A 22,232-nucleotide genomic window follows, 5' to 3' on the forward strand; every position below is an offset into this window, starting at 1 on the left:
TAGTCTGTTGAGTGACCGTTGTACTACCCAATGATATTTCCAAAAGGGGCGGGGTTATTCTACGTTCTGAACACGTTGGAAGAGTCAGGAAGTTTAGTAACAATATATACATTTTGGGGTACTTTTGACACTACGGGTGTTAATTTTGATCATAAAAACAAAAATGCCCTCTCTAAATGGGAAACCGGACGTCATGTTTGTAAGTTATTTCATGAATATTGATACTTTGTTGTGGAATTGTTCTCAGCATGCTGTAATATGTCTGCGGCCTCCTCGAACTCGGATGTGTCGATTTGAATGCACCGGCTAACAAACGTTATATCTATCTGACAATAACACGTATCTAGATGATTGTTCCTTGAGATACTGTACAGGCTACTTACTGTGTGTGACTTTACATCATATTGTAGTAGGCTGGACACATTAAATGTTTAACAATGCTTTTTCTGATAAAAGCGAGTTCATTTCATAATTTTACCGTATGTTCCAGCTGCTTGCCGTAGCTTTGAAGTAATCACGAAAAAACAGGGCTTAATTTAGGGCATTTTTCGGCCTGCCAGCTCCTCCTATTCGTTATATTGAGCACCGTAGCACCAATTTGCCTTACGAACGTTCTATTATTCCCAGCCTATTGGTCTACGCCACAGTGCCTGCTTTGCTATTGTTTTTGCTATTGTTGGCAATGAGAACTGCCCACGTTGCTGGTAGTTAAAATGTAAACAACAACAAAAACGTACTCATGGAACTCTGAGGTCGTCCCATTGTTTCCTATAGAGAAGTATAGGTATCTCTGTCTATTTTGCCAAATATCTCGCAATGTGTATATTTCGATTTTTTTCAAGTCGGACACCATTTTAATCAGGATAATCTCTTTCCAATTACTTAAATTTGGGCAGCGTACTCTGCTGTCATCGGTCGCTAGACTAGAAATATTCTACAGTTGCTATTGTTTTCCCTATTTCCTCGTTATGCAGACATAAGCACACTTGGCACCATCGAGGTGCGGATGTTTACTTTCTACATTACTATCTAAGAACAGRTTGTAGTGGTAAAATAAAAAGGGATACATTTTTGGTGCCATTTACACGAAATTGAATTCTAAGCGACACTCYAGTCAGAAGAGGCTCTGCGAATGTTCTATTCCATTAATTTGCTATGGGCTCGCGCTAGTGGTCCAGCTTGGTCAACGTTATTTTGCCATTTTTCAGCCTTGGGTGAATTTTGACTCGTTCTATTGTCCGGCTTACTTGTAGTCCTTTCTATCCTTCGAACAACGTTGCACTAGTTCCGAGAATAGTGCAGCGTTTTTCGAAGGAGAGAAAGGTGTCCAACGTTGTTCCAAGGAGAGAAGGTTGACCGTTTTGCTGTGTTGGTGGTGGGCTTTTTCAGGAGGAAGATGACCTGCCTTATGAGGAGGAGATCATCAGGAATCCGTACTCGGTCAAGTGCTGGATGCGCTACATCGAGTTCAAACAGAATGGCGTCAAGTCCATCCTCAACATGATCTATGAACGAGCTCTGAAAGAGCTACCTGGCAGGTGGAGGCACAGTTTCTACATCTAGCTAGATGCAGTGTTTCCCAATCCTGGTCCTGGGGACCCAAAAGGGTGCCGTGTATCGTTTTGTTTTTGCCYCAAAATACACCCCCCTGGGTGCCCAGGGCCAGAATAAGAAAACACTGCTAAAGGTTCATGGAAAATACTGTGATGTCCCAGACTGTTTGTAGTCTGTCTGTAACTAGAGACAGGAACATGTTCACGGACAGTTACTGTTGCACATATAAGGACGGTTTCCAGGACACATCTTGAACTAGMCTTTCAACGAATCCGAGAGTGGAAGACTCCTCTCTCGTCTCTAACATGTAGACTCACTTTTTGTGAACAGTCCCATCACAAATCAGATTGGTGAATAAACTTTATTTAAACGTACTTGACCAGTTGTCTGCTGATTTTGTCCTAATGTAGGATGTAATCTGAGACAAAATATCCATAGAGTAKTGTTATTAACCTGACTTTCAGTACGCTGGTCTGTRTGTCAGTTTGTATTTCTGTTTTGTATTTTCAATGCTGACACAATTTGCACGTAACTTACGCAATATATCAACAATGGSCGAGTTYAACCAAAGCAYAGACCAAACGTTGCCCCACGCAAACAGCTGGCAAACTTCCAGCTGATTGCGAGGGAATGGGCTTTGGTCAGCAACATTCGGTTACATTTGGCTATTGTTTACATATTGTGAATAATGTGAAATGCGTCAGTAGATGGAAAATACAAGCAACGGAACCTTCCGACGCTGCAAAAAGTAAGGTAAACAACACTTTCCTGTGGTTACMCTATCTCCACTTCCTACCGCCAAATTAACCAACAGCATGGACAACCGTATGTTTAAATATCATTGTATTCAACTTTCTGGCTTACAGAGAATATTACATATTTTTTTACAGTGACTTCTTTCAGACTGATATCYATGGAGTAACCATGGTAACAGTCTGATGTTTAGACATCTTAAACCTAGTCCTGGACTAAAAACATTTGTCAATCAGTCTCTGGGAAATCATCCCATAATCTAGGTTTATTTGAAACAGTACAATGGTTGTTATTGAATACCATACCAGTGTCTGGGCTAGGGTTTTAGGCATTGCTAAATGTTCACGGATTGTTCATACGTGACCTTGCAGTTACAAGTTATGGTACAACTACCTGAGAGAGAGACGGAAACAGGTCAAAGGGAAGTGCATCACGGAGCCAGCCTACGAGGAGATCAACAACTGCCATGAAAGAGCACTGGTTTTCATGCACAAGGTAGGCTAATGCTTATGTCCTGTTGTCCGTCCATCCATTGTGAAGAGAAAATACTCACACAAACTCTGAGGAATATCATTGTCCATTCATTGGCACAGACTATGACAGAGTACATTTATGTGTGTGAGAGTATTTTTTTTTAAACTTRGAAGTAGATTTTGTCGTCTGAGATTGTAGGAATAGCATCCCACATAACTTGTTCTTCCCGTGGCTGTCCTAGATGCCGAGGATCTGGCTGGACTACTGCCAGTTCCTGGTAGCTCAGTGTAAGATCACCAGGAGCAGACGCACGTTTGACCGAGCACTCCGAGCCCTGCCCGTCACTCAGCACCCTCGCATCTGGCCCCTGTACCTCCGCTTTGCCCGGAACCTGCCCCTGCCTGAGACCGCCATCCGTGTCTATCGCAGGTACCTCAAGGTAAGAGGACATTTMTAGAAGATTTGCTCCTCTGTGATTGAACTACAACCAAGGCTGAAGCACCTGAAGCCTCTCTTTATGGAAGACAGTCACAGGATAAATCAGAATTCACATTAATAAACACTTTATTTAATTTCAACCATGGTGATAAGAATGTGTCCTTGTTATGAGATTATAACAACACCAACCACACATCATATCGGAAACCGACAAGCTATCACGCAACATAGAAGGTAGGCCTGGAATAGATGACAGTGCTACCAATAAATGTGTGAAAGCAGGCAATGTGCCGCTCACACTTGGCTGAGCAGAAAACCATTAAAGGAAGTGTGAGAAGGCCACACGTGCATTGSCCCTTAGGCGTATGTAGACCTGATCTCCCACCTCCAGCTGTAGCGTGACTGCGTTACCGCCGTTATCTGCTGTATCAGTACTAGACTTGGGGTCAGATGTAATAGGCAGACACTCTCCATTCTTGAACAGGGATGTGTGGGAGTCTTCAGATCCTCCAGCCTGAAAGAAGAAGCTGAAGTAGTAGACCCCTCTTACAGGGGCTACAAACACTTCTGTGCCGGGGGCTTTAGGCGTTGCCGATGTTAGTGATGACCTTGCTGTAGGTCAGGTTAGCGTCTTGGCTGAAGGGCCCTATTTTTCCAGTCTCTCAGGACAGCGGAAAAGAGCACCTTTGTCTTCTCTTTATTTCTCAGCTCCTCAAGCTGGCTCTCGTTGACTTTTAGCTTGGTTTCCATGGCTCCTAGTTTTTCCCATCGTGGTTTGCAGTTTTTTCCACTGTGGTTTGCAGTTTCTCCTCCATGACTGCGAATTCTATAATTAGAGTCAACATGTAGCGTGTGTTCTGTAGTTCTGCAGTGCATTCCGCCTCATGTTCAGTCATTGGGGTGTCCTCCTGTGCAAGTGACAGACAGCAGCTCAGAGACGCCATCAGAAATGCAGTAGCCTTCATCCTTCACCTGGGTTCTGATACCCTTCTGAGTAAACCGTATTGGTMCTGAGTAGGCCTAACCTGTTTTGATTCCAGAGTTTTCTCAGCTTCTTTTTATACAGCCAGGTTTGACACGATCCAGTAGACTGGAAGTTAGTCCTTGTAATGTTGGTTTTATCGTTCTTTATTCAACCTTATTAGTCCGTAAATCAGAYTGTCTGTGATTTTGTACCTAGATTGTGCTGTTCTGGCTTGGACAAAGCTTACTTTCTGTCCCTGTCCCTAGAGTTGCCGAACGTGTGATAACATTGCAGCGATGGTAGCTTTGTGTGTGTTATCTCCAAATCATATATCATTAGAAATCTGAAAGATTTTTGGAATATTTGGGTCAGGAGACCTCTGACCTCTAGGGTTCATATTGGAATGAACTCTATACATTACCCTGATAACCCTAGAKATTTCTTTAGTCCTTGTAATTATTTGAAGGAATGGACAGGACAATATACATGCATTCAAAAGATTGCATTTTTCTAGTCTTCCATACAAGCAGCAGTGTGGTATTCCAGAGTTATTAGATAAATGGTTGATTAAGAAAGCTACATTTATATATTGGTTGTCAAGTGAGTTCTACTGTGCCACAAGTCTATATTTCTCAAAATGACAAAGTTATTTCTGCAACAGCCCCCTGGATTTGACTCTCTCCCCTTCTTTCTCTGCAGCTGTCCCCAGAGAATGCAGAGGAGTACATAGATTACCTGCGTTCCTGCGGCAAGCTGGATGAAGCAGCGGTGCGTCTGGCAGCCGTTGTCAACGATGAGAGCTTTGTGTCCAAAGAGGGCAAGTCTAACTACCAGGTAAGACCACGTCTGGCTCATCCTCCTTATCCCCATGTTGTTGTGTGGTTGATATCTAACGTTATCCCCATGTTGCTGTGTGGTTGATATCTAACGTTATCCCCATGTTGTTGTGTGGTTGATATCTAACAGCTATGGCACGAGCTGTGTGACCTGATCTCTCAGAACCCAGACAAGGTGAACTCTCTGAATGTTGGGGCCATCATCCGTGGAGGCCTCACTCGTTTCACAGACCAGCTGGGCAAACTCTGGTGCTCCCTGGCTGACTACTACATTCGCAGTGGACATTTTGAAAAGGTACTGGTCTGGATTGATGCATCCCAAATGGCACCCTATTCCCTTTGTAGTGCACTACTTTTGACCAGAGTCCTATAGACAATGTMATCTTTATAGTCCACTTTTGACTTTGTCGTCATGCATCAGGGTCATTAGAAATTATTATTATCAATGACGGCCTAGGAACAGTGGCAGTTCAGGGGCAGAACGACAGATTTTTCCCTTGTCAGCTCGGGGATTCAATCTTGCAACCTTTCGGTTACTAGTCCAACGCTCTAACCACTAGGCTACCTGCCGCCCCAGAAATTATGTAGGATTGTAGGACTCACCACCATAACCTTGTCATAATATATATTTGACATGTTTTGACTAGCTATCATGCATGTTATGAAGCTTTACGACATTGTTATGTAGTTCAAATAAAGTGTTACCAATATTTGGATATATTATTCACTGTTTTTGGGGATGCACGCACACATACTCACACAGACTAATTTGAATGCTTGTGTGTTGTGGCCCACCAGGCTCGTGATGTGTATGAGGAGGCCATCTTGACGGTGGTGACGGTGAGAGATTTCACCCAGGTGTTCGACAGCTACGCCCAGTTTGAGGAGAGCATGATCGCTGCCAAGATGGAGACTACCTCCGAGATGGGGAAAGATGAAGAAGGTGGGCGCATCTCAATAGTCTAAAGTGATGTCACTCTCCTCGTTTCCTGCTCGGATCTCAAGTAACTGTATAAAGGGAGATCAATTCCTTACCTAGGTATCCATGTTACTGTTTTTCCAATCCTGGCTGGTACTTTGAGTAAAWWWTKTTATTTGTCACGTACACAGTTTACAGCCGGTCTAAAAGGTGCAGGGAAATGCCGGTGCGCTAGTTCCTTCAACATAACACGTAAATGTAACCGAAGGAGAGTAGTCTTGGGAATCAAGCCATTTTAGAGTATTGAGATGCACCCAGTGTGTCTGGATTKTGGAGTATCACAATCTCTCGCAAAAATAGAATGGATCTCAACGAGAATAACCTGTGTAAATAAAGATTACAAGGGGGGGGGGGGAAATCACAGCCGTAAGTGAATGCTTTGCCTTTGTCGTCGTGCTCAACTCGTGTTCCCTTTCCCTCTCAGAGAACATAGACCTGGAGCTGCGTCTGGCCCGCTTTGAGCAGCTGATCGCCCGCAGGCCCCTCCTGCTGAACAGTGTGCTGCTGAGACAGAACCCCCACAACGTCCACGAGTGGCATAAGAGGGTCAAACTGTACGAGGGGAAACCACGACAGGTAGCAGAAACCAGAAGTGGGCACGTAGTAGGAGTGCTGATCCAGGATCAGTTTAGCCTTTTAGATCATACTGAATATGATTATATGAACAGACGGGACCAGATCCTAGATCAGCACTCCTACTCTGAGACCCTTTGTGGATACAGGCCCTGAGCTCTTAGCCCTAGTCTGACTCGGTGTCATCTCCTTGGCTCTGTCTCTAATACCCATTTCATACTACTGAACCGAGGTGTACTGCGCTGGCCTGGTTCCGCAWCCACTGTTCTAGCTGGAACCGGGATGTGAAATGAAAATATCCGAGCCAGCGCAGTACGGTTCAGGCCGCCATTATAATGTGAAAATCCTGAAAAACAGTTCTTTACCGAGCTAGTTGACATCTGTGTTATTGGTAGAGAGTAGCGATTARTCATGTTTACAGATTTCACGTTTATAATTGTTTCTTAGTCTTTCTAGCTGGCAATAGGTACCTTGCATGCTCTTCCTCACATACATGTACAGTGTATAGAAGGTGTGTCTTAACCTCTTTTTCAGATCATCAAYACCTACACAGAGGCAGTTCAGACTGTRGACCCTATGAAGGCTACAGGGAAACCCAGCTCTCTCTGGGTCTCCTTCGCCAAGTTCTAYGAGGAGAACGAGCAGCTAGACGACGTGAGTCTCAAACYAAGGTTTCCCCATCCCRCGTGGGTTGAAATTGTATTTAAAATMTTTMAAATATTTCAAGTGTTCGTTTGWGCCTGTCTGGAGTGCCAGATGGTTAGAATTGTCACTTTTGGGACTATTCCATTGRTTTCATTGCAAGCTCGCCAAGCAAGCCTAGTAAAGTATTTACCCAGGTCTTCTCCCTACTTAGGGTGACAACAACATAGATTTACTCCTTCAACCCAAGAGGAAGTTAAGTTTATTTATTTTTAATGTTCTTTTTCCACTTTTCCCAACCATCAGGCGCGGACCATCTTTGAGAAAGCCACCAAGGTGAACTACAAGCAGGTTGACGACCTGGCTGGCGTGTGGTGTGAATACGGAGAGATGGAGCTACGCCATGAGAACTACGAACAGGCGCTACGTATACTGAGGGTGAGACGGAAACATAGGCACAACAAATACTGACCCACTATCTGTCRCACACTCCAAAGACACTTACATTTGTGCTTTTCTGTCATCCAGAATTATTTCTTATGCGTTTTAAACTGCTTAACGTTGCTGTGTGGGCAGCTGATCTGTACTTGCGTTTTTAATCTATCTATTTAATAACTTCAATCAATGAGTACCCTCATCTAATCTCAAATTCTATGATGCAGACTGCTCTTCTCAGAGTTTCAAATATTCTGTCTATAGATGCACATTTTTATTTATTTTTATTTAAGCCTTATTTTACAAGGTAAGTTGACTGAGAACACATTCTCATTTACAGCAATGAGCCGGGGGGATGAATAAGTACTGGATGCATGTCTGTGTAAATATCCCTTGACTTTCTCTCTTTCCAATTGTGTAGAAAGCAACTGCCATCCCRTCCAAGAAGGCGGAGTACTTTGACGTGTCAGAGCCGGTGCAGAACAGAGTGTACAAGTCTCTGAAGGTCTGGTCCATGCTGGCTGACCTGGAGGAGAGTATGGGAACCTTCCAGGTACTTTCTTCATATTTCCCTCTAAGGTATCTGTCTTCGTTGTGTTTCAATTGCACTGCTTTAGAAAGGAAAAGAAGGTAGCTTTGATGCAACACATCTAAGACTGCGTTTACACAGCCAGCCCAAATCGGATCTTTTGCCCCATTATTGGCAAAAGATCTCATCTTATTGGTCAAAAGATCAAAATGGGGCTACCTGTGTATACGCAGCCTAACAATAGTCAACCAACATTTCGGCAGCAAGTAGCCTTCATCATGGTTTCTGGATTGGATTGATTAACATTGTTTAGGTTTATACGGTTGGCGTATTCCACGAGCTCTTCTTTCAGATTAAATCGTGTTAGAACAGGAGAAACTGAAAATGCATCTTGTGCATAGTGATGACCCAGTTTTAGGGACCAAACAATGAAACAACCAAAACGTGTAACAACAACGCATGTAATGACCATACGATATAACTAACAACCCTGCCTTTTGTCTTGGTCGTTTGTCCCCGTCAGTCCACCAAGGCGGTGTACGACCGCATCATTGACCTGCGCATAGCCACGCCCCAGATAATCATCAACTACGCCATGTTCCTGGAGGAGCACAACTACTTTGAGGAGAGCTTCAAGGTGACACCGTCCACCTGCCCTGCTGCACACRTCTCACTAGCCTGGTCCCAGTTCAGTTGTGCTGTCTTGACAACTCTTATGGTCATTATCACRATGCCTGAACTGGGACCAGTCTAACGTTTCACAGCCTAGCATATYAACACTARCTCATACTGCATTCAAACTGGGTCGTGTTCAGGGCAGAGTACCCTACTGAACAAGACCCTGACCTCCACCCTTAAAACCACAGCATTTTGATCAGTTGTTAAATCCCCGTTGCTGACGGTCTCCATGCGCTCTCTACAGGCGTACGAGCGCGGCATCGCCCTCTTCAGGTGGCCCAACGTCTATGACATCTGGAACACCTACCTCACCAAGTTCATCGACCGCTACGGGGGCAAGAAGCTGGAGAGGGCCCGGGACCTGTTTGAGCAGGCGCTGGATGGCTGTCCAGCCAAGTTCGCCAAGAGTAAGGGACTTTGTTGTCTACGTGACTTCTGTATGTTTTTATGTCTAGTGCATGTTTGTGACGTGTTGCATGTCTGTCGAAGTATGATGCAAAAAATAATTTCCTGACTGATAAAACAAAGTCACCATCACAGTTGCTTTTTAGCTACTGAGAAGCACCAAGGAAAATACTGCCCTTTTCACACTACCAAGACAAGCTGTACTGTGCTGGCCTGGTTACACATCCACCACATTTGCAGGAACCGTGCTGGGAATGACAGATGTTAAAAGACCATGACCGAGCCAGCTCCGTACGGTTCMGGTTGGCATGATAGTATGAAAAGGGTGTTCATGTATTTTTCAGTTTGCTGCTGGTATCTATTGTAATAATGGCCTCTTATTTATGTGGTACTATCCCCCCAGCTACAGGAATGACGAGTGAACTATTTTCTGTTGTGATTGACAGCCATCTACCTGCTGTACGCCAAACTGGAGGAGGAGTTTGGGTTGGCGCGTCATGCCATGGCGGTGTACGAAAGAGCCACGCAGGTGGTGGACAACACGGAGAGGCATCACATGTTCAACATCTACATCAAGAGGGCTGCAGAGATCTACGGCGTCACCTACACCAGAGCTATCTACCAGAAAGCCATCGAGGTAAGAGTGTAGTGGCGCACACACAGGTGCATCTCAATAGTCTAAATCAGGGCCTGCGGGTGGTTTGAGTAAAGAAAGAGATTCTTCAAAGTAGMCACCCTTTGCCTTGATAGTTTTGCACTCTCCTGGCATTCTCTCAAGCAGCTTCATGAGGTGGTCACCTGGAATGTATTTCAATTAACAGGTGTGCCTTGTTAAGTTAATTTGTGGAATTTCTTTCCTTAATGCGTTTGAGCCAATCAGTTTTGTTGTGACAAGGTAGGGGTGGTATACAGAAGATAACCCTATTTGGTAAAAGACCAAGTCCATATTATGGCAAGAACAGCTCAAATAAGCAAAGAGAAACAACCGTCCATCATAACTTGAAGACATGAAGGTCAGTCAATTCAGAAAATKTCAAGAACTTTGAAAGTTTCTTCAAGTTCAGTTGCAAAAACCAAGCGCTATGATGAAACTGGCTCTCATGAGGACCGTCACAGAAAAGGAAGACCCAGAGTTACCTCTGCTGCAGAGGATAAGTGAATGAGAGTTAACTGCACCTCAGATTGCAGCCCAAATAAATGTTTCACAGAGTTCAAGTACCAGACACATCTCAACGTCAACTGTTCAGAGGAGACTGTGTGAATCAGGCCTTCATGGTCAAATTTCTGCAAAGAAACCACTACTAAAGGACACCAATATGAAGAAGAGAATTGCTTGGGCCAAGAAACATGAGCAATGGACATTAAACCGATGGAAATCTGTCCTTTGGTCTGATGAGTCCAAATTTGAGATTTATGGTTCCAACCACCGTGTCTTTGTGAGCCGTATAGTAGGTGAACGGATGATCGCTGCATGTGTGGTTCCCACCATGAAGCATGGAGGAGGAGGTGTGATGGTGTGGGGTTGCTTTGCTGGTGACACTGTCTGTGATTTATTTAGAATTCAAGGCACACTTAACCAGCATGGCAACCACAGCCTTCTGCAGTGATACGCCATCCCATCTGTTTTGTGCTTAGTCCCACTATCATTTGTTTTAGAACAGGACAATGATCCAAAACACACCTCTAGGCTGTGTAAGGGCTATTTGACCAAGAAGGAGAGTGATGGAGTGCTGCATCARATGACCTGGCCTCCAAATTCACCTGACCTCAACCCAATTGAGATGGTTTGGGATGAGTAGGACAGCAGAGTGAAGGAAAAGCAGCCAACAAGTGCTCAGCATATGTGGGAACTCCTTCAAGTGTTGGAAAAGCATTCATCATGAAGCTGGTTGAGAGAATGCCAAGCGTGTGCAAAGCTGTCAAGGCAAAGGGTGGCTACTTTGAAGAATCTCAAATATAAAATATTTTGATTTGTTTAACAGTTTTTTGGTTACTACATGATTCCATATGTGTTATTTCATAGTTTTGATGTCTTCACTGTTATTCTACAATGTAGAAAATAGTTTAAAAATATATATTTAAAAAAACTTGAATGAGTAGGTGTGTCCAAACTTATATATATATCATTATTTGGGGGGGGGGAGAACAAACTCAATATACTTTCAAATGACTAAAACCAAATATAAATGTTGTAAAAATGATACGGGACCTACATTCATACCCGTTTCATGACTGTCTCCAGCATGCTAATAATCACTGAAATGAAAGCTAGATAATCAGTGAGCATTAAACATTTTCCAAAAGATGGATATTGGAAAATGTTTTCCAAATTCCGGCCGGCGAAAAAGATAACACATTTTCAGTGCGGCCCTCCGGACCTCGTTGAAGAACCAATGCAGCCCCCATGGCAAAATGAGTTGAACACCCCTAAATTAATCACGTGATTTTTATTAATTGTTATGCTGTATATGGTTATGCAGCTAATATATTCCAATATATAATATCATATGTTGTTTTCTTCCAGGTGCTTCCAGACGAACACTCCAGGGACATGTGTCTGCGCTTCGCTGACATGGAGAGCAAACTGGGCGAGATCGACCGGGGACGAGCCATATACTCCTACTGCTCTCAGATCTGTGACCCAAGGGTGAGCTCTCACACTGACCCAGGGTCCTGTTCATTAGTGCACTCTAGAGCTGGGCAATATGGACAAAAATCCGTATCACGATAAATTGCCTGAATTGATGCGATAACAATAAATAGAGCSATATGCTTATAACATTAATGTACTACCACTACTACTAGTTTGATAGTTGTAGCCATCAATTGTGCCATTAACAATCACTCAGCAAACGTATTTAATTTCAAACTTCACATTTCTCTAGTGTAGGCTACTTATCGCAATTAATGATATAAGCAAAATGCCTGCGGTAAGTTATCGGTATGCTCGGTGTCGATGCTTTTTGGTTTATCGTCCCAGCTGTAACGCACACCGTGGGAAAACGTTGTTGAACGAAAAACAAGCTGTTCTTATTGGACAATCCATGTAGTCATTCTCTGTTTCAGTCCCTCATTTTGGTGGAAACACAGGTTCGTGTTCAGTAACGATAAAATGTTTCACTCCCTGTGTGTGTTTGTTTCAGATGACGGCTACGTTCTGGCAGACATGGAAGGAGTTTGAGATCCGCCATGGGAATGAAGACACTATCCGGGAGATGCTGAGGATCAAGCGCAGCGTCCAGGCCACGTAYAACACACAGGTCAACTTCATGTCCTCACAGATGATGAAGGCCAACACCAACGCCACCGGCACCAGTAAGAATGCACACACACACGCGCATGCATACACACATACATACAACCATATACGCACACACACACACAAAACACACACGAACACCTTTGGTCTCCAATGATGGCACAACCTTATCAAGTATTATATGTTTTTTCAATAAGAGATTGATTAATCTCATATGTTGATTTTGAAGTGTCATTCTCACATCTGTAGATGTTTTTCATGAAAAACATAGGGCAGATGGGGCTAGATTAGAGTTAGGGCTAAATCAGGGTTAGGGTGTACCTTTGTATCTAATTCTGTGTGTGTGTGTGCAGTCTCAGATCTTGCCCCGGGCCAGATGGGGCTGGATGATATGAAACTGTTGGAGCAGCAGGCCCAACTGCTGGCCGCCGAGGCTGAACAGGACAAACCCAAACTCAAAGAGAAGATCCTCTTCGTCAGGTCTGTCACCCCCCCCCCACCCATTTAGCATCCTTTCCTTTGACCTCTGAAACCCCCAACTGCAGACCAGGGCCCGTATCCCCAAAGCGTCTCAGAATAGGAGTGCTGATCTAAAATGTAATATCATAATGAATAAGATAATATGGACAGATCATAGATCAGCAATCCTACTTTGAGACGCTTTGTGGAAACGGGCCCAGGAAGTGGCCAGTCATTTAATATAAATACAACAATGCAGAAGTGGTTCAATACTGGTCTTAACCACTGTGTGTCATTATGAATCTGTTTGTTTAGGAGTGACACGTCACGCAGCGAGCTGGCTGAACTGGCCAAACAAGCCAACCCTGATGAGATTGATATTGATATTGATGATGAGGATGAGGATGAAGACCAGGGCCCAGAGGGTGAGTTACAACATCACCGGGAGGGGGTGGGGGCTGTTGAGCAGGGAGCAATGCTACAGAAGATTCACATAGAAATGGACTGTGTAGATACAGAAAGTGATTCTGTCACTGAATATAGAACCATGCCAACCTTATACTTTACATTTCTATCTGCAATGTTTTGATGATTGAATGTTTCAGCTGTTTTCTTGAAAACCCTAATAATAATAATATTTAAAAAATAATAATACATACATACATACATACATACATAGTACCAGTCAAAAGTTTGGACTCCTACTCATTCAAGGGTTTTTCTTTATTTGTACTATTTTCTACATTGTAGAATAATAGTGAAGACATCAAACTATGAAATAACACATATGGAATCATGTAGTAAGCCAAAAAATGTATTTATATTTGAGAATCTTCAAAGTAGCCACACTTTTCCTTGATGACAGCTTTGCACAGTCTTCGCATTMTCTCAACCAGCTTCATGAGGTAGTCACCTGGAATGCATTWCAATTAACAGGTGTGCCTTGTTAAAAGTTATTTTGTGGAATGTCTTTCCTTAATGCATTTAAGCCAATCAGTTGTGTTGTGACAAGGTAGGGATGGTATACAGAAGATAGCCCTATTTGGTAAAAGACCAAGTCCATATTATGGCAAGAACAGCTCAAATAAGCAAAGAGAAACGACAGTCCATCATTACTTTAAGACATGAAGGTCAGTCAATCCGGAAAAGTTCAAGAACTTTCAAAGTTTCTTCAAGTGCAGTTGTAAAAACCATCAAGCGTTATGATGAAACTGGCTCATGAGGACCGCCACGGGAAAGGAAGACCCAGAATTACCTTTGCTGCAGAGGATAAGTTAATTAGCGTTACCAGCCTCAGAAATTGCAGCCCAAATAAATTTTTCGCAGAGTTCAAGTAACAGACACATCTCAACATCAACTGTTCAGAGGAGACTGTGAATCAGGCCTTCATGGTTGAATTGTTGCAAAGAAACCACTACTAAAGGACAMCAATAWKAAGAAGAGACTTGCTTGGGCCAAGAAACACGAGCAATGGAAATCTCTCCTTTGGTCTGATGAGTCCAAATTTGAGATATTTGGTTCCAACCGCTGTGTCTTTGTGAGTCGCAGAGTAGGTGAACGGATTATCTCTGCATGTGTGGTTCCCACAGTGAAGCATGGAGGAGGTGGTGTCATGCGGCTTTGCTGGTGACACTGCATGGTGTTTATGTAAATGTGTGTTTTCATTATGTTTGTCTCTCCCTCCAGAGGTGCAGTTGGAACAGAAGACCGTCCCCACCGCTGTCTTTGGAGGGCTGAAAGAAGGAGAAGATTGAATACAGATATGACATCACTGACGAGCTMCCTGGTCCACGAATGGAGCCTTTTCAACCCCTGTAAAATGTATGATGAGAATAGATTGTGTGGAATGTGAACTTTGTCATTTATCTTTTCTTTGTTGTTGACTGTAAGGGTTCTTGYTCTACATTCATAGATTGTCAAGTCTGCACCAGATCTGTGAATAAAAATGAGATTTATCAATAGAATTCAAATGTTCCTTATTAAAAACAATTGAAATGCTCCTTTCTAAAAACAATGTAAATGCTCATTTTCCTTCTAAACATGAGGACCAAGGCACACTTCAAAGTTAACATGTTCAAATTACGATGGCATGTTCAATAGAACAAAATTGTAAAAACCTCTGACATGTTTTGGCATGACTTTTGTCAGGTAGTTTTTAAGATTTTGTTCTATTGAACATGCTACAGTATCATAATAAAGAGTGCCTTGGTCCTCCTTGTTATTTATGTCATATTAACCCTTTAACCAAAGAGCGCCTTCAACCTACAAAGATCTACTAGTAGTGTATCCTAGCAGCACTTATAATTCTTTCTACAAATGCTCCTTGATGTAGCGATGCATTAAAGCAAAACTAGCATTGGTAACACTGTTGCTCTTTTTCGACAGTTGAAATCACTGTTTGCTACGGTATTGTATGTCTTGGCATTGCAATTATTTCAACCTGCATGACCTTGAGCCTGTTCACAATGGTTCTATGAATTTGATGTGTAAACTGCTGACATAACTCTAACTGTAAGTCCAACACCATGACTGACCGGGTCTGTGCAGCAGTGCTTTGCTGCAGAAAGACAAAGGGGAGTTTCCTGCCCTAGAAAAACAGGGAGTAGTTATGCTGGGTGAATAGGGAATATTTCATTGATACTGGAGCTGGGAGTTGTAAGCAACAAGAGACACATTTTACAGCCTTGTCATGCTCCCAGGCTTATTGTTTTCTCTAGCACTCACACTAGCTGGAATTCAACAATTCTTAGGAATTAGGAACGTGGCATCCTATACTGGATCTGAGCAGTATGTTGTGTATTGTAGCCTAAAGTAATATAATTTACACTTCCACCTAAACTAACCCTTAAACCAKTTTTTTACTGATTTGTTTGTATTGTTATGAAGGGAAATTAATAACCCTAGAACAGGAAAATAAATAGGCCTAGCATTCTCTTCTATCCAGTGGTGTAAATTACTTAAGTAAAAATACTTTAAAGTACTACTTAAGTCGTTTTTGGGGGTATCTGTACTTTACTATTTCTATTTTTGACTACTTTTACTCCACTACATTCCTAAAGAAAATAATGTACTTTTTACTCCTTACATTTGCCCTGACACCCAAAAGTACTCGTTACATTTTTTATGCTTAGCAGGACAGGAAAATTGTCTAATTCACACACAAGAGAACATCCCTGGTCATCCTTACTGCCTCTGATCTGGCAGACTCACTAAACACAAATGCTTCCTTTGTAAATTATGTCTGAGTGTTGAATTGTGACCCTGGCTAACCGTCAATAAAAAATACAAAAAATWAAATTGTGTCGTCTGGTTTTCTTAATATAAGACATTTTAAATKATTTATACTTTTACCTTTGATCCTTAAGTACATTTAAAACCAAATACTTTTAGACTTACTCAATATTTTACTGGGTGACTTTGACTTTAGTTATTTTATTTKAAGGTATCTTTACTTTTACTTAAGTATGAAAATTGGGTACTTGTTTCACCACTGCACCACTGCTTCCATCTCCTGTTTTAAGTGATCRGTTTGTTATTCAGAGAAAGGAATCACCCTGGAATGGAAAAGAAATAGGCCTTAGCRTTCTTCTCTTCCATAATTAGATGAAAATGGTTGAGAGGTAATCCTCTCACAGGCTGCGTCCCTAATGACACCATTTTCCCTACATATGTATTACTKTTGATCAGAGCCTTATGGGCCCTGGTCGAAAGTAGTGCACTATATAAGGAATAGAGTACCATTTGGGACAAAGTCACAATGTTACTGCTAGAGAGCTCTTGGAACTTTCAAGGCCATCATGTGATGTGATTGGGAGATCTGTGGGAGATCTGTGTGCCTGCTGAGAATTCTGTGTTTTCTGTGTGGTTTGCAAAGCTTGAGCATTGACTGGAAAGTGTAAAGAAAAKAAATCAAGGCCTAGGCGCCTATTTCACATGTTTATTTTAGTACAATTTGGGGGTTTGTGGCAGTCCATGTGTTTTATTTTGATAGAAGTTGCTTATAATTTGGTGGGCTACTTTTTGTTCAAAACCACACAGAGTAGGCCTACTTGAGACCTGTGATAAAAATGGCTACATTGCATTATCATTTATGGCACCTAGGCCATTTATGCACCTGTTTAATTAAAACGTATAGGCCTACATTGCATATACATTTCAAAATGCATCATTGTTGGCGTTTTCTTTTACCTGTATGGTAGGTTTCATGGTCAGAGGACAATATTTGGAGACAAGTGTATGGAAACCTCCTTTAGGCTATTTGCTCAATTCAACACCGCAAGTTTCACCTACCTAACTCATATTATGCCATACCTAATGCACCTGTCATCATACGCTACCTGCTGGTCGCGTTCACACGATTGAGAACCCGCCCCTTCACTCTTCCTCAAACGCGATTGGCCAGTCGGCTGAGTGAGTGATGCCATTGTGGAGCACCTGGAAATCAGTCATCRGCGGGGCTCCAGCCTACTGTAGAGCGCTAACCAAACGTTAGCAATGCGGACAGCGAAACGGGAAATAATACGCCTTTATTTATTTATTTTWATAACCCGATGTGTTGGGGCTTCAGTAGGGCTTTAAGACCGCGCGCCTTCATCTTATGACCATTTTTTGGGGTCTGTAATCAGGAGAGAAACGGGATATATCCTGAGCTGGGGCCCATAGTGTCTGGATATTTCCTGAGAAAACGATTACACACATCCGTGTTCCTCAGCCCCAGTGTTATGGAAAAGAAAAAAGAAAAGAATGAATGCTTGATTTGAAGCTTTTTCTTTCGCCACCAACTATTTTCTAGGTCTCTATCCCCGTCCGGTTACTACGGCCTGTCTGCGGACTTGCTATGGTGGACACCAACGCGATGAGGAAGACTTTTGTAGTCCCGGACATAAAACCTTTGGATCTGTATGATTGTACCAGGGCAAAAATATGCGCAAGTGTGGGATGGGTCTTGGCTAAATCGTACGGCAATGCAGGTATGTGGCCTAGGCTATTGTAGCCAAACGTTTATAATGTTTTGTTCTGTGTTTTTCTTACATTCCCCTCCCTCCCATGTAATCCAGCATTGTTCCCCGACTGTCAGTGTTATGAAAAGCGCGTGCATGAAGGTGAACTGACTGCGCGTTGTGTAAACTCAGCGATTTTGGGCACACAAAGAGTAGCCTACAGTACGTTAGAGGTGGGACAGAGAGCGTGTGTGGGATGTAGCCCTACTCTGCACCCCATTTCAACCCGAATAGCGGTCCTTCGTCAGATTCCCAGGTGTTGTGCCTGAATATTGTATAACGTCGAAAATATATCCTTACAACATCCTAAAAACAGACGCACTGTTGTTTTTGTTTTGGATCACAGCAGCCTATTTGATCTACAGTAGTTGATTTAAGATCCTGCTCGCTGCTTGCCAATTTCGACTGGTGCATTGRGGCCCCCCTAGCCAATGGTGACGAGGCATCGGTTTTGACAGCTTGTCTAATTTCAATCACCAAAAATGGAATTAACTCATTTAATTTTGGCTGGCGAGTAACTCCGGGACTATAAAATATCCTGACCTGAACCGAGTGTTCACCACTGAAAAACACATAGGCTATTGTCAGGTCAGCTGCTGAACAAATAGCGTGATATTTTAATAATGTATCCAAATATAATATAACAGGAGGTATCGATAATGGTATATTTCTCTATAATAATACTAATGGTAGAAGCCTACTGAAACCACCCGTTCTCTTTCGATGACGCGCATGCATACACACCCACTTAAAGATAATCGGTTGGTTAGATATATGTCTACTACACTATTTAAACGAAACCCGTTTTAGTTTTATATAAGCCGCCTACCCTCCCCAGTTGAATGAACATCTATACTGAACAAAAATATAAACCCAACAATTTCAATGACTACAGTTCATATAAGGAAATCAGTCAATTKAAATGAATTAATTTGGCCCTAATCTATGGATTTCACATGAYTGGGCAGGGGCGCAGCCATGGGTGGGCATGGGAGGGCATAGGCCCACCCACTTGGGATCCAGGCCCAGACAATCAGAATTWGTTTTTCCCCACAAGAGGGCTTTATTACATACAGAAATACTCCTCAGTTTCATCAGCTGTCCAGGTGGCTGGCCTCAGACGATCCCGCAAGTAAAGAAGCCTGATGTGGAGGTCCTGGGCTGACATATAACAAATGGTCTGCAGTTATGAGTGCGGTTGGAAGTACTGACAAATTCTCTAAAACGACGGCTTATGGTAGAGAAATGAACATTAAATTATCTGGCAACAGTTCTGGGGGAAATTCCTGCAGTCAGCACGCCAATTGCATGCTCTCTCAACTTGAGACATCAGTGGCATTGTGTTGTGACAAAACTGCACATTTTAGTGGCCTTTTATTGTCCCCACACAAGGTGCACCTGTGTAATGATCATACAGTTTAATCAGCTTCTGGATATGCCACACCTGTCAGATTGATGGATTACCTTGCCAAAGGAGAAGAGCTTACTAACAGGGATGTAAATATATTTGTGCACACAATTTGAGAGAAATAAGCTTTTTGTGCTTGGAACATTTCTGGAATATTTCAGCTCATGAAACATGGGACCAACACTTTACATGTTGTGTTTTATATTTTTGTTCAGTATAGATGGGAAAGGACAGAACCAATAACCAACCACCTGCATGTATGTGTTTATGTTTGTTTTACTTATAATAGGAGGATATGGAGTACTCTTACCAAGTGCTCTCTTACTATACATAAGCTCTCTTATTTGTCAACCCTAGCCACAGTCCAGAACACTTGATTAATGCATAATGCATAGTCCTACGGCACATAAGACATTCTACTACACTTAGTAAACTGTGAAGATCCATTCCTATCTTAGTTCGAAAGGGCTACATTTGGAAATCCTGTAACGATAACCTTCCTTCACTTTCCTGAAATGTAAACAAAGGTCCCCGATTTCCCCGGCTAGCCAGGGATAATGAAAGGAGCTTGGGAGTACCCTGACTGAATTCATGCCAACAAACACACACACACACACACACACTAAGATGTCTCTAGTTTTGTCAGACATCAAGCAGACTAATTGATATCTGTTCTCTCTGTAAAAATCTAATAATTAAACAAAATAACTAAATTAGATTGTGTACACAGGGGTCAGAGCATACAAGAAACAGAGAGCAACTCATGGAATGGGTGAACAGATAGATATGAAAGACAAAACCCCATGCTCTGTCAAACTCAATGTGACTTCCCTGGTTAAATAAGGAATTAATGACAATATTGATTAGCCTACTTGATTAGCCTTCTCTGTCTGTCTGTCTGTCTGAGATAAAACAGAGTTCCCAGTGAACAAAGGTTATAAAAACATATCTTGTTTGTTCACTGCGCCTGAAACCTGTCGCTGCTTTGTAGCTCCACCTTGCTAGAGCTGTGTCCTGTTCATAATTATGACTCATGTTCTCATCATCAGTGTGTCTTGGGTTGGGTGTGAGACTGAGTCAATAAGTGAGGAGGACCTAAGGAGGATCTAGYGCTGCATCCCGACTCTCTACGCTTCTGCCCTAAGTGTTTACTTGTTCTTCTCCCTTTGTGGATTTAAAAGGAAATTAATGGTATAAGAAATATGGTGGAAACTACCTATGTGCTGTAGCACATGCTTACAGCATGTAAATACAGGGTTCTGTTCGGCGAAGTTGAAAACGTATTCAAACGCAATAAAACAATGAGGTGCTACTACCTGAACCAAACAGACTGATTTTCATTTTCCGTTGCAGAACGTTTTGCTACGGTGTGCCCTACTGAACCTAACCCTGGTCTATGATGGGAAGGGTATTCATGTTGAAGCTTAGGATGTCATTATGCTGTGGCTCTGTGGGCATTTTATAGGCCAGTAGGAAGTCACCAGTCCTGTTGGAAGGTGAACCKTTGCCCCAGTCTGAGGTCCTGAGCACTCTGGATCAGGTTTTCATGAATGATCTCTCTGTACTTTGCTTCTTACATCTTTGCCTTGATCCTGACTAGTCTYCCAGTCCCTGCCGTTGTAAAACCTCCCCACAGTATGATGCTGCCACCACCATGCTTCACCGTAGGGATGATGCCAGGTTTCCTCCAGACGTGACGCTTGGCATTCAGCCCAAAGAGTTCAATCTTGGTTTCATCAGAACAGAGAGTCTTGTTTCTCATGGTCTGAGAKTCTTTAGGTGCCTTTTGGCAAGCTCCAAGTGGGCTGTCATGTGCCTTTTTACTGAGGAGTGGCTTCTGTCTGGCCACTCTACCTCCTTGCTTGCACATACTTTTTCAGTTCTGCCCACAGATTTTCTATAGGATTGAGGTCAGGGCTTTGTGATGGCCACTCCAATACCTTGACTTTGTTGTCCTTAAGCCCTTTTGGCACAACTTTGGAAGTATGCTTGAGGTCATTGTCCATTTGGAAGACCCATTTGCGACCAAGCTTTAACTTCCTGACTGATGTCTTGAGATGTTGCTTCAATATATCCACATAATTTCCCCCCCTCATGATGCCATCTATTTTGTGAAGTGCACCAGTCCCTCCAGTTACAAAGCACCCCCACAACATGATGCTGCCACCCCCATGCTTCACGGTTGGGATGGTGTTCTTCGGCCTCCAAACATAACGATGGTCATTATGGCCAAACAGTTATATATTTTTCCCATCAGACCAGAGGACATTTCTCCAAAAAGTACGATCTTTGTCCCCATGTGCAGTTGCAAACCATAGTCTGGCTATTTTATGGCGGTTTTGGAGCAGTGGCTTCTTCCTTGCTGAGCGGCCTTTCAGGTTATGTCGATATAGGACTTGTTTTACTGTGGATATAGATACTTTTGTACCTGTTTCCTCCAGCATCTTCACAAGGTCCTTTGCTGTTGTACTGGGATTGATTTGCACTTTTCGCACAAATTGTACGTTCATCTCTAGGAGACAGAACACGTCTCCTTCCTGAGCGGTATGACTGCTGCGTGGTCCCATGGTGTTTATACTTGCGTACTATTGTTTGTACATATGAATGTGGTACCTAAAGGCATTTGGAAATTGCTCCCAAGGATGAACCAGACTTGTGGAGGTCTACAATTTTTTCTTTGGATTTTCCCATGATGTCAAGCAAAGTTTGAAGGTAGGCCTTGAAATACATCCACAGGTACACCTCCAATTGACTCAAATGATGTCAATTAGCCTATCAGAAGCTTCTAAAGACATAACATCAATTTTCTGGAATTTTCCAAGCTGTTTAAAGGCACAGTCAACTTA

General features: G+C 42.7%; 2 protein-coding genes and 1 pseudogene across 5 annotated transcripts in view; 2 read left to right on the plus strand and 1 right to left on the minus strand.

The window, feature by feature from the left end:
• The first annotated feature begins 57 nt into the window (after window positions 1–57).
• On the plus strand, window positions 58–16,192 carry xab2 (XPA binding protein 2). 2 transcript variants are annotated; one of them, XM_024011496.2, is made up of 19 exons: window positions 58–199; window positions 1,390–1,538; window positions 2,679–2,802; window positions 3,023–3,220; window positions 4,883–5,017; window positions 5,150–5,314; window positions 5,818–5,962; window positions 6,423–6,574; window positions 7,106–7,225; window positions 7,520–7,651; window positions 8,070–8,201; window positions 8,701–8,814; window positions 9,100–9,262; window positions 9,707–9,897; window positions 11,785–11,907; window positions 12,404–12,575; window positions 12,873–12,999; window positions 13,294–13,403; window positions 14,665–16,192. In XM_024011496.2, exons 1-19 carry the CDS (start codon window positions 164–166, stop codon window positions 14,730–14,732), a joined length of 2,556 nt encoding a protein of 851 aa, XP_023867264.1. In that variant the 5' UTR covers window positions 58–163; the 3' UTR covers window positions 14,733–16,192. The 2 variants fall into 2 exon arrangements, with proteins under 2 accessions (XP_023867264.1, XP_070305304.1); XM_070449203.1 differs by lacking the exons at window positions 58–199; window positions 1,390–1,538 and adding an exon at window positions 2,158–2,307.
• On the minus strand, window positions 3,514–4,184 carry LOC111980645 (cerebellin-1-like; annotated as a pseudogene).
• Window positions 16,193–17,400: 1,208 nt separating the features above from the next.
• Window positions 17,401–22,232, plus strand: part of camsap3 (calmodulin regulated spectrin-associated protein family, member 3) — a 64,345-nt gene continuing 59,513 nt past the window's right edge. For all 3 annotated transcript variants that reach the window (XM_024011246.2, XM_024011248.2, XM_024011247.2), the window contains exon 1: window positions 17,401–17,948. In XM_024011246.2, coding sequence (XP_023867014.1) covers window positions 17,816–17,948 — 133 coding nt within the window. In that variant the 5' untranslated portion in view covers window positions 17,401–17,815. The remainder of the gene's footprint in view (window positions 17,949–22,232) is intronic.

Source organism: Salvelinus sp. IW2-2015, linkage group LG20 (genome assembly GCF_002910315.2).
Source record: "Salvelinus sp. IW2-2015 linkage group LG20, ASM291031v2, whole genome shotgun sequence".
NCBI lineage: Eukaryota > Metazoa > Chordata > Actinopteri > Salmoniformes > Salmonidae > Salvelinus > Salvelinus sp. IW2-2015.